Source organism: Penicillium malachiteum, assembly GCF_028827825.1.
Source record: "Penicillium malachiteum strain IBT 17515 chromosome Unknown utg000005l:1.0-9002435.0:326005.0-9005861.0, whole genome shotgun sequence".
Classification (NCBI taxonomy): Eukaryota; Fungi; Ascomycota; class Eurotiomycetes; order Eurotiales; family Aspergillaceae; genus Penicillium; species Penicillium malachiteum.
The window spans coordinates 3,014,127-3,026,665 of record NW_026643099.1 but is presented as its reverse complement, the minus strand read 5'-3'; the positions used below and the strand labels follow the sequence as shown (position 1 = coordinate 3,026,665).

The 12,539-nt window shown below is 48.8% G+C and overlaps 5 protein-coding genes across 5 annotated transcripts; 3 read left to right on the top strand and 2 right to left on the bottom strand.

The window, feature by feature from the left end:
- Window positions 1-932: 932 nt before the first annotated feature.
- On the top strand, window positions 933-3,789 carry N7483_011130 (putative C6 transcription factor QutA; the record flags this gene model as incomplete). Its single annotated transcript, XM_057094557.1, has 4 exons — window positions 933-1,533; window positions 1,619-3,061; window positions 3,190-3,529; window positions 3,594-3,789. 4 exons carry the CDS (start codon window positions 933-935, stop codon window positions 3,787-3,789), a joined length of 2,580 nt encoding a protein of 859 aa, XP_056940528.1.
- Window positions 3,790-4,240: 451 nt separating this feature from the next.
- On the bottom strand, window positions 4,241-4,699 carry N7483_011129 (type II 3-dehydroquinate dehydratase; the record flags this gene model as incomplete). Its single annotated transcript, XM_057094556.1, has 1 exon — window positions 4,241-4,699. The coding sequence occupies one exon, from the start codon at window positions 4,697-4,699 to the stop codon at window positions 4,241-4,243; it is 459 nt and encodes a 152-aa protein (XP_056940527.1).
- A 1,922-nt stretch (window positions 4,700-6,621) lies between these two features.
- Window positions 6,622-7,882, top strand: N7483_011128 (inositol monophosphatase family protein; the record flags this gene model as incomplete). The annotated part of the gene is made up of 4 exons (XM_057094555.1): window positions 6,622-6,799; window positions 6,879-6,930; window positions 6,986-7,576; window positions 7,642-7,882. 4 exons carry the CDS (start codon window positions 6,622-6,624, stop codon window positions 7,880-7,882), a joined length of 1,062 nt encoding a protein of 353 aa, XP_056940526.1.
- A 259-nt stretch (window positions 7,883-8,141) lies between these two features.
- Window positions 8,142-9,200, bottom strand: N7483_011127 (shikimate dehydrogenase family protein; the record flags this gene model as incomplete). Its single annotated transcript, XM_057094554.1, has 1 exon — window positions 8,142-9,200. One exon carries the CDS (start codon window positions 9,198-9,200, stop codon window positions 8,142-8,144), a length of 1,059 nt encoding a protein of 352 aa, XP_056940525.1.
- A 1,476-nt stretch (window positions 9,201-10,676) lies between these two features.
- On the top strand, window positions 10,677-12,426 carry N7483_011126 (sugar porter family MFS transporter; the record flags this gene model as incomplete). The annotated part of the gene is made up of 3 exons (XM_057094553.1): window positions 10,677-11,213; window positions 11,272-11,673; window positions 11,728-12,426. The coding sequence occupies 3 exons, from the start codon at window positions 10,677-10,679 to the stop codon at window positions 12,424-12,426; spliced, it is 1,638 nt and encodes a 545-aa protein (XP_056940524.1).
- Window positions 12,427-12,539: the final 113 nt, after the last annotated feature.

Here is a 12,539-nt window from a genome sequence, read left to right as displayed (position 1 = left end):
AAACCAGGCGTTTAAGGCCCCCTCAAAAAACAGGTTGCGAAATGTGTGGGGAAAGGAAGAAGAGAAGAAGCAAACTAACCTAGTAGCTAGGAAAGATGGGACAAGAGGAACCGTGTAGGTGGGATTTTGCGGGGATGAGGTTTTTAGCGTTACCCGGTGAATACGATGGTGGTACAAAATAAATTACCGGTAAGTAACCATCAGAGTAGCTTTGAATGAGTTTGACTGGTTTGGTTGGTTTGACTAGGGCAAAGTGTTCTACCGGTTACATATACTTTGGGCTAGTTAGTTTCCCCCCGTGGGGAACTGCAAGGTTAGCCTGGGGCGCATTAATCTCCTAAAAATGACAAAGAAAATTTGCAATTAAAATGAGTAGGAGAAAAAAACTGGATTCTGTCCTTTAAACCTTAAGAATTGAAGTAATTTTTTATATTGAGAACCTTACTTCAAAAAACTACTTCTTGTATGAATTATTTCAAAAAGTCACCCTACATGTAGACCAGATACGTAATAAAAATTCCCCATAGTGGAACACTCTACCAAGTCCGTCCCCATTCTGACATTTTGCCTACCCGCGACTGGTTCACCGCTGGGAAGTCCGTGTAGGCCCGTGTGTGCCTTTCCCCGGAACAGACAGAGTGAGAATCCTGCCAACACCTCGGCTCTCCGGTTCCTGGTCTGGTCACTTTTTTTTCCTTTTTACATTCATCCGGCCTTTCCTTGTTTACCCCAGGCCCAATCTACCATCCCATTTTTTATACTCGCACGGTCCATCTGTAAGCCAGTGGGGGCCATTTGTGCATGGGCATAGCTCACCCACCTTGTTCCCGAGCCCGTCGGCAAAAGATTCAACACTGCCCCTCGTGCTGCGTACGATCGCATCGCAGGAACATGCGCCCAAAATCGCTTAGTGGATCATCGAAGCAATCACAATGAGCTCCGACCCTCGCCAAGCCACCGGCGCGAGCGGGAAATCCAAACGTCGCTGGACCGACCCCGACGACGATGGCAAAATGAACGGCCCTGAGGATTTAGCAGCCCAACCGAAGCGGCAGCGCGTCTCACGAGCATGCGACAGCTGCCGATCGAAGAAAGACAAATGTGATGGCGTCCAACCAGTGTGCTCAACATGCGCCTCGCTATGCAGGCCTTGCACATACAAGGCCAATCCAAAGAAACGAGGTTTGCCGACAGGTTACATCCGCTCCCTCGAGCTGCTCTGGGGGCTGGTCTTCCAGAAGATTCAAGGTAGTGAAGATGTCATGCGAGCCTTGATGAGATCGATCAATCTGCCCAGCCATCTTGCCACGATGGGCAAGGAGGCGGAAGGGTCGGATACTCTACTCTCATCGTTCAAGAACAGTACGGTCTTGAGGGATATTGAGCGGATGCTGGTCGTCTTGGAGCAGCCCGAGGAGGAGAGAGATCGTAGTCTACAAGCATATAGCGAGGGAGATACTCCGCTGGACGTGGATGGGATTCTGGCCTCGTCGGAGGCTCAGGAATGGCAAATCCCAGATGGACTGGACGCTCGTGAGACTCCGTTCCCGGGGGGTTTCACCCTCCCGCATGTCCATGATCAGCTCTGCACCTCGGCCCGCTGCATACCGTACTCGAGACTCGGGTGTTCAAACCACCTCATCCGATGAATTCCAATCCCCTACCCTCGCCATCTCCCTCCATGCCGACGACCCCAGAGCGATCTCCACCAATTCCCCTCTTCAAATACCCTACAATGCGTGGCCTCTTCTTGATATATACTTTTCATACACTCAATGCTGGTTTCCCATCTTGGAAAAGCACGATATCCTTCGAACAGCATTTCAGTATACCGAGGGCGATGTGTACATGACCCGTTCAGCACCTGGGTCCGGTGACCATGCCGCCCTGTGGGCGGTCCTGACCCTCGCTTCCCTTCAAGATGCATCCATCACCGCCCGAGAATCCGACCCCCAGAATAGCCGAATTAACCCATCTCTCCTGTATAACACTGCTCGAGACCTAATTCCCGTCGAGACAGGCCCATTTGAAGTGGGCCACGTCCAAGCTTTGCTGATCCTGTCGCTCATCAAGTTTGGTCAGCAAGAATGGACCGCAGCCTGGATGCTCGTTGGTCATTCAGTCCGCATTGCTCAGACATTAGGTTTGGATCAACCTTCATTCCCTTCTATTTCTTCGCGGTCGCCCGAACAGGGCAAGCAACTTGGTCGAGCAAAACATGTGTTTTTGGGATGCTTTGTGCTGGAAACTCTCATTGCTGAGCAAACATCACAATGCCCCTCGTTACGCCGAAATGATTTGGCCCGTGTGGGATCTATTAATGAAGATGGATTGGAAGAATGGCATCCATGGGAGGATATGACTGGTCTTCGACCTACTCAAGCATCTCGAGCATCCATGCAACGAGGGCCCCTTCATGCATTGAGCACGTTTAATCGCTTGGTATCGCTCGTTTCTATCTTGAACGATCTGTGTTGTTACAAGCAAGACCCGACCGTCTCCCGATCGCAACTAGAGTCACTAGAATTGAATTTGCAACGATGGGCAGCTGCCCTCCCCAAGAGCTATCGTGTCGATTTACAGAGTCGCCCAATCAAGTTGGCGTCGCCGCATATCTTTGGATTGGAAATGACATACCAAAGCATTGTCTCTGCCTTGAGTTTACAGATTGCTGCGCGTGAGAGTGATCAGAACATCCCTGAGATGCCGCACAAAGCCCGCGCTATTGATAGCTCGCAGCGGTTGATCCACTGCCTCCAGGTTTACTTGGAGACGTATAGTCTCTCAGCCACTGCTCCCATATTTGGCATGATTCTGAAATACTGTCTTCCGCGTTCATTCTCCCGCGATATGGTATCTGATGTCGAGTTGGGTCTGCGTAACAAGATTCAATCGTTTTCATCTCACCTTGTACAGCTTTGGTCTGTCTCAGACCGCCCACCTACCGGTCAGACCATTACACAAAGAAGTCAGGGGACGATGGCGTCTCCTGCAACATCACATCAACCAGACCTTTCCGCCCACGAGGATCCAACATTATCTCATGTCCTACCGCCTACAAGTACCCCTCGTCATCTTAGTGGATCGGATGGAAACCCCCCCTGGCTCCGCACACCCCACGTCCACCCCGGATCCCTTCCTCTCAACCCCCCTGGCTCAGAGCCACCCAAACTATCGATGACGGATCAGGCTCATTATTACCTACACCTACTCCTTCTTTGACCACTGTTGGCGGTGCCTCTGAGGTCTCTGCACAACCAGGTCAAATGGATGCAGGGTTAGGTAGTGGTCTTCGTCAGTCTACATCTGCTCCATCAAAATCACATCCCGGTCCACCCATGATACCCGACCTCGCGCCACCATATCCTCCGGGTGCACAATACCATCAACCCTATCAAGATCCCTCTCTTGGTCTCAGTCCCTTCGTCGACATGGATGGGTACGGTCCTCCTCCACGTCGACAGCAACGAATTGCACCAGATCTGGATGCACTATTTGACGAACTGGCATCGTTGGATGGTGCTGACAAGTGAGTACCATTTAGTTCATATGATTTCAACATTCAATATCTAAACCGCATCTCTCTTTTCTAGGGCCGATCATCAACCAGAGTTCATGCAAAACCTGGGCTTCGTTGCCGACCCGGGTGTTCCAGAAATGTACTCCTTCTCAAGTCAAATCGAGCCATTCTTATTGGCACAGCATCAGATACCGAGTAACGGGACACCGGGAGTTCGAAGAGAATCACAATCAATCAGCATGTCTGGGACGCCAAAGCGCTCAGTATGATCAGGTGTATGCCGTTCTACTTATAGCCGCTGGTCGGCACCTTTCGGCTGATAGATATCTCTCTTCCACACTACTCATACGGCACGATCAAGTGCATTTATACCCATACGTGTGCTCCGGGATTGCAAGAGAGACATATCTATGTGTTACCGAGGTTTAATGAGATTAATTGAGGCTGACGGCCATTGATGGAATATTCTCAATCATATATACTATCTAGTATTACTACCTACTTAGCAGTTTAGCGACAGTACAATTGTCCACAAAGCAACTTTAAATGTTGTCATCTAAATTCCCATTCATTGTAGATGATAATTGAGCATTTATATACAATATTCTTCCAACCTGATGGCTTTAATCCTAACATAAAACTTTTATCATCTCACAAAATCCAATCATAATTTCGGAGAAGACATCATAACCATTGACCTAAGAAGTAAGAAGAAACAAACTACAGAGTAGCCTTCTCCAACTCCTTAAAGTTAAGAGCAACATGCTCAACAGCAACCTTATAACCATAAACACCCAAGCCAACGATAATAGCCGCAGCCTTATCACTGAAGTAAGAGTGGTGTCTGAAAGGCTCACGAGCGTGCACATTGCTCACATGTAACTCGATAAAAGGAATGGCAACACCGAGCAGCGCATCCCGGATCGCCACGGAAGTGTGTGTGTAAGCACCAGGGTTGATAATGATGCCATCAACCTTTCCACGAGCCTCCTGGATACGATCAACGATCGCACCCTCGTGGTTGCTCTGGAAGGACTCTAGTGTAGCACCGAGGGAGGTAGCCTGGGCTTTGGCGTTGGACTCGACGTCGGGGAGGGTGGTTGAGCCGTAGATGTGGGGTTCGCGGGTACCCAGGAGGTTGAGGTTGGGACCGTTGATGAGGAGAATTGACTTGCCCATTGTGGATGTAAGGCGGTTGAATTGATGAGAAGGTTTTTTGGGTAGGAAGGTTTTGTGGTGGGAGAATTAGTGGGAGGTTGTGTATAATAGAGCTGGTGGTGAATTATTCGTTCATTTGCGCGTACCCGTTTCATCCGTTCTCCGCATTGCCCCTCGGTGCGGGTGAGCGCTTTGCCGTGTGGGGGGGACTATAGTGGGCTGTGTGGGATGAATTACGATGAATTACAGTGGAGGGGTTGTGTGTATTGGATTTTGGTATTATTTCAATTCTGTTAGTAAGAATGTAATGCTGAATTGAAACTTGACTGAGATTTTGTGGGGAGTTATGAACTGTTTTATAATTAGTGCACCCTAATGCTAAACCCTGTCCACCGCACCTCGGATTTGATTTAGTCCTATATTAGCGTGGAAATGACCTCGGTCGGATTCTTATGTGTCAATCATCTCCAATTGGGATTCTCGGTCAAGGGTTAGGACGAATATGTGGATCGAGGCCAACTTGAACACCTCAGTACTTCCAAGGATGTGGACATAATGATTGAACTCAGTGCTGGTTCAACTTGAAGTCATGTAGATCGAACTCAGCAATGACCTCATCCAGATGTCCAATGCCCCCAAGTCCTGCACTTGTATAACCCCACATCCATGGATGTGCATTCAAAATGTTTTCAAACTTCAAGCCCTGGAGTTGAAACCTTGGGATGCCGAATAAAACATCAGAATCGAGTCTATGTTCAACTACTACTAGTAATAAGGCAACTCAAGCTGCCAATAAAGCTCTTGATCCATTATGTGAAGTTGTGTGTGAGATACTAGTAACATTTGAATGCTCGGAACCTTCCAAGGTTGGAAATCATTCCAGTGATTCAATACATGGATGTTATGGTGGGAGCATGCGCATACTATGCACATGTGGGACAGTCCCCGGGCCTCAAGTGCTGGCGTCAACTGGTGCGAGAAGGTTCAACTTGAAGTTGTAAATTTTGTTACACACTGGCACTGGCATCCACATGCTCAGCTCTGGAGGATTCAATGCCAGGTGTTGGGAACTGGGATGAGGAATGCCCACATGTGCAGGTGAAGTCACGCTCAATGTAGTAGGAAATAGTAGTAGCCGACACTGGGCAGGCTCGAGAGTCTGGGAAGACTGGGGAGAATTGAAACCACTGGCAGTCTGAGTTATAAAGAAAATTGGGTTTTGTAAAAGATATTCATTGATCCATAAATTCGAATTGATTGATCTACACTGTGTCAATAGATGGATATCATGTGCAGCCATACATGTGGTGGCATGCCAGCGGTTGTACCGCCAACTGGAGTATTTTCATGTTACTCAGTCTTGTACGAGTCATTGGCGTCAATTCTTGACTACCACTTTTCATGAATCATGATAAATGGTTGGAGTTCCCAGTTGCCCTCTTTTGCAGATACATAGTACTCTCTAGTAGAACTGATAGGAAAATGATGCTCTCCGGATATCACTATGCAGTCCAGTTCTCCGCACTTTGCCCCTAGCCCCCATATTCAGCGGTGTGTCCTATCCAGCCTCAAAAACCCCAGACCAAGTTCCAAGATGAATTTACATGAGTCATGGGGACATATAAAGCTGTTCAATTCTAATATCTCTTCTATTTTTAGATAAATCACCAGAAAATGTCAATTGCCCCAGAATCTGCATCCTCATCACAGGGTAGCAACATCCGGTGTCTCCACCAAAGTGGAGAACCCGATAAGGCAAATGCCGGCTAGTGACGGTAGCTTCGTGCTTTTTTCACCGGGCAAAGTGACTCAATCAAGACCCCAACGAACTGGACCTTCTCCTTGAATCAACTTTCATCTACACCATCCTCCACCAATTCCCCCATTCCCAGATCCCCCATATTTCCCGCTCCGGAATCCCCATTTACCTGCATAACCCCGCTATGCCCGTCTCCAACTTCACTCAAGATGAGCTGGACGAGATATACGCTTTTGCCGTGAACCTCGGTCGGAAAGCTGGTGACATGTTGATGGACAGAGTAGAGCAGCGTATCTCTGGTGGTGATCAGAAATTCGAGGAGAAGGATAGCTCCGTTGATATTGTGACGCAGACAGATGAGGGTAAGCTTGCCAGGATTTGCGGGGTTCAGCGGCTATTGATCAGCAAGAGAGCAATGAACTAACTCAGTCTGTGTAATAGATGTGGAAGTATTTATTCGCAATGCAATTCAGAGCAAATACCCTGAACATAAGTATGATCTTCTTTTTTGCCTGCGATTGGGAGATTCACGCTAATGTTATCCCCAGATTCCTCGGTGAAGAAACCTACGCAAAGGGTCAATCCCGCGACTATCTAATTACTGAGGAGCCAACATGGTGCATTGATCCTCTGGATGGTAATTCCAACCCTTCCATTCTTTCGAATATCAATTTTAGTCGCAAGTCCACTAACACTGATCAAGGAACTGTAAACTACACACACATCTTCCCTATGTTCTGCGTCTCTATCGGCTTCATAGTCCAACACCGCCCTATCATCGGCGTAATATACGCCCCCTTCCAAGACCAACTCTTCTCGGCCTGCCCAGGCCGTGGCGCCTGGTTGAACGAGAAGCGCCAGCTCCCACTAATCCGTAATCCCATTCCACCCATGCCGGCGAACGCACCCTCGCAATGCATTTTCTCCTGCGAATGGGGTAAAGATCGGCGCGATATTCCGGACGGAAATATGCATCGCAAGATTGAGAGTTTTATAAATATGGCCGCGGAATTGGGATCGCGTGATGGGAAGGGTGGCATGGTGCATGGAATGCGGAGTTTGGGTAGCGCCACACTGGATTTGGCATATACAGCCATGGGATCGTTTGATATCTGGTGGGAAGGAGGTTGCTGGGAATGGTGAGTTTTCAAATCCTTTGAATTGCTAAGCAATTCTCGGAGCTGCATTACTAACTTCGTACTAGGGATGTTGCTGCGGGTATTGCTATTCTGCTTGAGGCGGGTGGATTGGTAACTACTGCCAACCCACCGGAGAACCCTGATACAGCGCCTATTGGAGATATGCGCCTTGGAAGCCGGTTATATCTCGCCATTAGACCTGCTGGACCATCGGAGACGGAGACGGGTCGCGAATCACAGGAACGTACTGTGCGGGAAGTTTGGCGGCGAGTCCGTCACTTGTCTTATACTCGACCTGGTGCGTAAGCTATAGGCCGATCTAGATCTAGACTATACAGACTATAGATCTATGATTTCGTTACTAGTTATGTTATATAATGAAATTTACTTGACGAATTGGGAAAGGGTTGGAAAATCCAGTGGTATCCGTAAAAGTGTCATGTATTCCACAAGCGACGCCAAATATCTAGTAATATATGCAAGAATGTCGAAGCTCTATACAATCGTTAAACAACATGAAGAAAGGTTCTTTTTTTTCGTAAACAAATCACACACTGTGAATAAATCACAGGCTGGGCTTGTTCTCTTGGCGGTCAGCGATAATCTTGTAAAGAGTATCCTTGACGAGCTGCACCAGACCAGGAGTACCAATGATATCCTTGCCAGTCCAGAGACGAGCCTGCTCCAGACCCTGCCAGATCAGAGCCTCGGAGCCGAGAATGACCTTCCAGCCACCAGCAGAGGCCAGCTTGGCGATCTCAGTCCAGGGAACGGGGTGGTAGCACATCTCAAGGATGACACCCTCCTGCTTGTCGGCAGTAGCCGCAGTGCCGAGGAAAGCCTGAATAACGGCACGAGCATTCAGCTCCTCGGGGCTCTTGGGAGGGTAGTTGGGGATACCGGAGACAATAGCGGCAGGAGCCTCAAGGCGAGCAGCCTCAGCGGGATCAGTGACGTGGATGAGAGGAGCCTGAGCGGTAGGGTCAGGGTTACGCTGACGGTCCTCGGCAAGGATAGCCTCAACCTCGGCGGCGTCGCGGTTAACGACGTAGATAGCGCTGGAGCCGAGCCAGCGGCGCATAACGTAGATAGCAGTGCGGGCAGTACCACCACCACCGATGATGAGAGCGGGCCGGCCGCGGAAGTTCTCGGGGTTAGGAGAGTTCTGGAGAAGAGCCTCACGGACACCATCACAGTCGGTGTTGGTACCGACGTACTGCTGCTTGCCGGTGGCGGGGTCGTCGCGCAGGAAGATGGTGTTGCAAGCACCGGCCTGCCGGGCGTGCTCAGTCAGGTCATCCAGGTGAGGCATGATGGCGACCTTGTGGGGCATCGTCACGGACGAGCCGACGAACTTAGGGTTGGAGCGGATCGAGGCCATGTACTTCTCGATCGGGGGAGAGACTGTGTAAGGAGGAGGGTAGGTTTCGGATGTGCCGGTAACGCTGGACAGAGGAATCTGAGTCCAGTTGAGGCCCAGAGCATTGTAGACAGTCTGGTGCAGAGGAGGCGACAGGGAGTTCAGCAATGGGTGACCGTAAAGGTAAGCGACACCATCCCGGTCGGCGGGAATGGTGATGGGCTCCTCAGGACGAGTATCAGCGGTGACAGCAGGGGCGGCCATTGTGATATGTTGATATTATTGTTTTTTTTTCTGTTATAACGAAAGTGTGATAAAGAAGAAAGGAGGGGATACTCCGTATAAAAATTATAAGAAATGAGGGGTGATTACAAGAGTCCGGGCCGGGCGGCAACCAATTGAAGCTATCTCAACAGGTTTTGCACGAGTAAAGGAAGATCCGGTCTCAGGCGGAGAAACACTATCCGGAGATCGTTTTTCCGCTGGGTCACAAGACAGGGCTATGTACGGAGTATGGAACACTGGGATTTCAAGTTGAACTTCCAAGGTTGGTAAAAGAGAAATTATCATTAAGTATTCTAAAACTTCAAACTATGAAGTAGGGAAACTTCTAACTATTATATCTTGATAACTTTATGCCCCTCAATGCCCCTCATTGCATACTTCCAGCCAGATCAGCCATGAGCCTCACCGACTTATCCCATCTGACCGAGGGCTGAATGCTTTTCCCATGGTTATGTACACCCCATGGGGTACACAGATGTCTCGCATAGTTTGCCACATCCAATCAGAAAATTTGTCTTAGTTTAAGTGGCGGATTACAGTAATAAGATTCACTAAGAGATTGACATTAGTCCCAAAGTCAATGTTGAGACTAAATAGGCGGCCGGGGATCGCTTTTCCCCGCCACTCCATTACTGATTCTTCTATTTTCATTGGTTATTCTCAATTGTTTATTTGGTAGGTGGGTCAATTAGACTCATCCAATCATATTGTATTAAATTCTCCATTTCAATAGCCTATCAGAAAGTGAAGTTTATTTAGAATTTTTGTTCCTATTTTGCCCCCAGATTGAACCAAATTCACAGTACCTAGACTACCCCAGATGTCAAAGCCCAGCTGATTCTTCCCCCAGGCCAAGACCCTGGATCCACATATGCACGGCTTGGAAGCTCTCCACATTCTTAGGATTCGTCCAACCAGCACTCTATTTCCTCGGCTGCCCAATCCTTCTTCGTTTAAAAAGCCCCTTGAACTTGTCCAAGGTCTATATTTCCCTCGTGGCCAAGTGTGGCCAAGAGACTCTATTCATCTCTCTCATTTCTCTTGTTTTCTCTTCGTTTTGCCGACTTGGCACACACTCTGAAATCCAAGGAATATGAAAAGGTTATTAATGATATTCGATTCTCCGCGTGGCTTTTTTTTGCCTCCCCACGATATTTTCCCTCTAGAGCTTTATCCCCGGATTCCCATTCCCCCATTCCCCACGATTCGTCCAAATAACTCTTTGCCGTCTGGGGAAACTATTTAGATCGCGTCTTCGCCCTCGTAGAATTTTTTTCTTCTCTATCTCAAGTTCATCCTTCCCACCCTTTCATCACTTTCCACACTTTATACTACACGCCTATCGGCGATATCTACAGTAGTATATCTGACTGCTCTTTTGCCTTGTGCATTGGTAGTACAGAGTACTATATTATCATTTCCCCCTTTTAATTTTTCTTATCTCTATCCATCACAATGTCTATCCTCAAGTTGGTTGAGGACCGACCGACCCCCAAGGCCGTCTACAACTGGAGGGTTTACCTTCTAGCGGCTGTGGCATCTTGCACATCATGCATGATCGGCTACGACAGTGCCTTCATCGGTACCACCTTGGCCCTTGATTCTTTCAAGTCCGAGTTCCATTTCTCCTCCATGTCAACAGCTGCCCAGGGTTTGCTCAGCGCCAATATCGTCTCTCTTTACCAGGCCGGTGCCTTCTTCGGTGCCTTCTTTGGTTACCCTCTTGGTCACTTCTGGGGTCGCAAGATCGCCTTGCTGATTTCCGCTCTGGTCTTTATCCTTGGTGCTGGTCTTATGCTGGGCGCTAATGGTGACCGTGGACTTGGTTTGATTTACGCTGGTCGTGTCTTGGCTGGTCTGGGTGTTGGAGCTGGCTCCAATATCACTCCTATTTATATCTCTGAATTGTCTCCCCCGGCTATCCGTGGTCGTCTCGTCGGTGTGTACGAGCTTGGATGGCAAGTTGGTGGTCTTGTTGGTTTCTGGATCAACGTAAGTTAACCAACAAAGTACTCACGATGTTGCTGATGCTAACACATATTATGTATAGTATGGTGTCGATTCTACTATGGCCCCTAGCCACAAGCAGTGGATTATCCCCTTTGCTGTCCAGTTGATCCCTGCCGGTCTCTTGCTCTTCGGTGGTGTCTTCCTTCGTGAATCTCCCCGTTGGCTCTTCTCCAAGGGCCGTCGCGAGGAGGCTATCCGAAACCTTTGCTGGATCCGCCAGCTGGATGAGAATGATATCTACATGATTGAGGAGATTGGCGCCATTGATCAGGCTCTTGAAGAGCAGCGCTCGAAAATTGGTCTTGGCTTCTGGAACCCCTTCAAGGCTGCTTACCACAACAACAAAGTCCTCTACCGCCTGTTCCTCGGAAGCATGCTGTTCTTCTGGCAGAATGGATCCGGAATCAACGCCATCAACTACTACTCCCCTACTGTGTTCAAGGTGAGTTTCAATATCAGGTCTCAGTTAACATACATATTCTAATCATATCTACAGAGTATCGGAGTTACTGGTACCAACACTAGTCTCTTTACCACTGGTATCTTCGGTGTTGTCAAGACTGTTGTCACCTTCGTTTGGTTGCTGTACCTTATCGACCGTGTCGGTCGTCGCAACCTGCTCCTGATCGGTGCCTTTGGTGGTTCCGTCTGTCTCTGGATTGTCGGTGCCTACATCAAGGTTGCACAGCCAGCGCTTCACCCCAAGACCCACATGGACAGTGGTGGTATCGCTGCCATGTTCTTCTTCTACCTGTGGACCGTCTTCTACACCCCAACCTGGAACGGTACTCCCTGGGTTCTGAACTCGGAAATGTTCGACCCCAACATGCGTTCCCTTGCTCAGGCTTGCGCAGCCGCATCTAACTGGCTTTGGAACTTCCTCATTTCTCGCTTCACTCCCCAGATGTTCTCTACCATGGGCTACGGAGTGTACTTCTTCTTCGCCTCCCTGATGCTCTGCTCTATCGTCTTCGTGTACTTCCTCATCCCCGAAACTAAGGGTCTTCCTCTTGAGAGCATGGATCAACTCTTCGAGATCAAGCCTGTTCACCATGCTCACAGCCAGATGCTTGCCAAGCTGCGCGAGGACGAGGAGCGCTTCCGTCACGATATCGAAGAGTCTGGTCTTGCTGCTAGCAAGGTTGGTGCCGTGCAAGTTGAGGATGCCTCTGCTGAGGCTTCTAAGTTTGCTTGATGAATGATTGTGATATTATGATTCGATGGATATGAATGGTTTTGACTTTTCCACACATTGAGTGTGGAAATTATGTGATGTATATGGAATGATGTTTTTGAGATTATAGCACG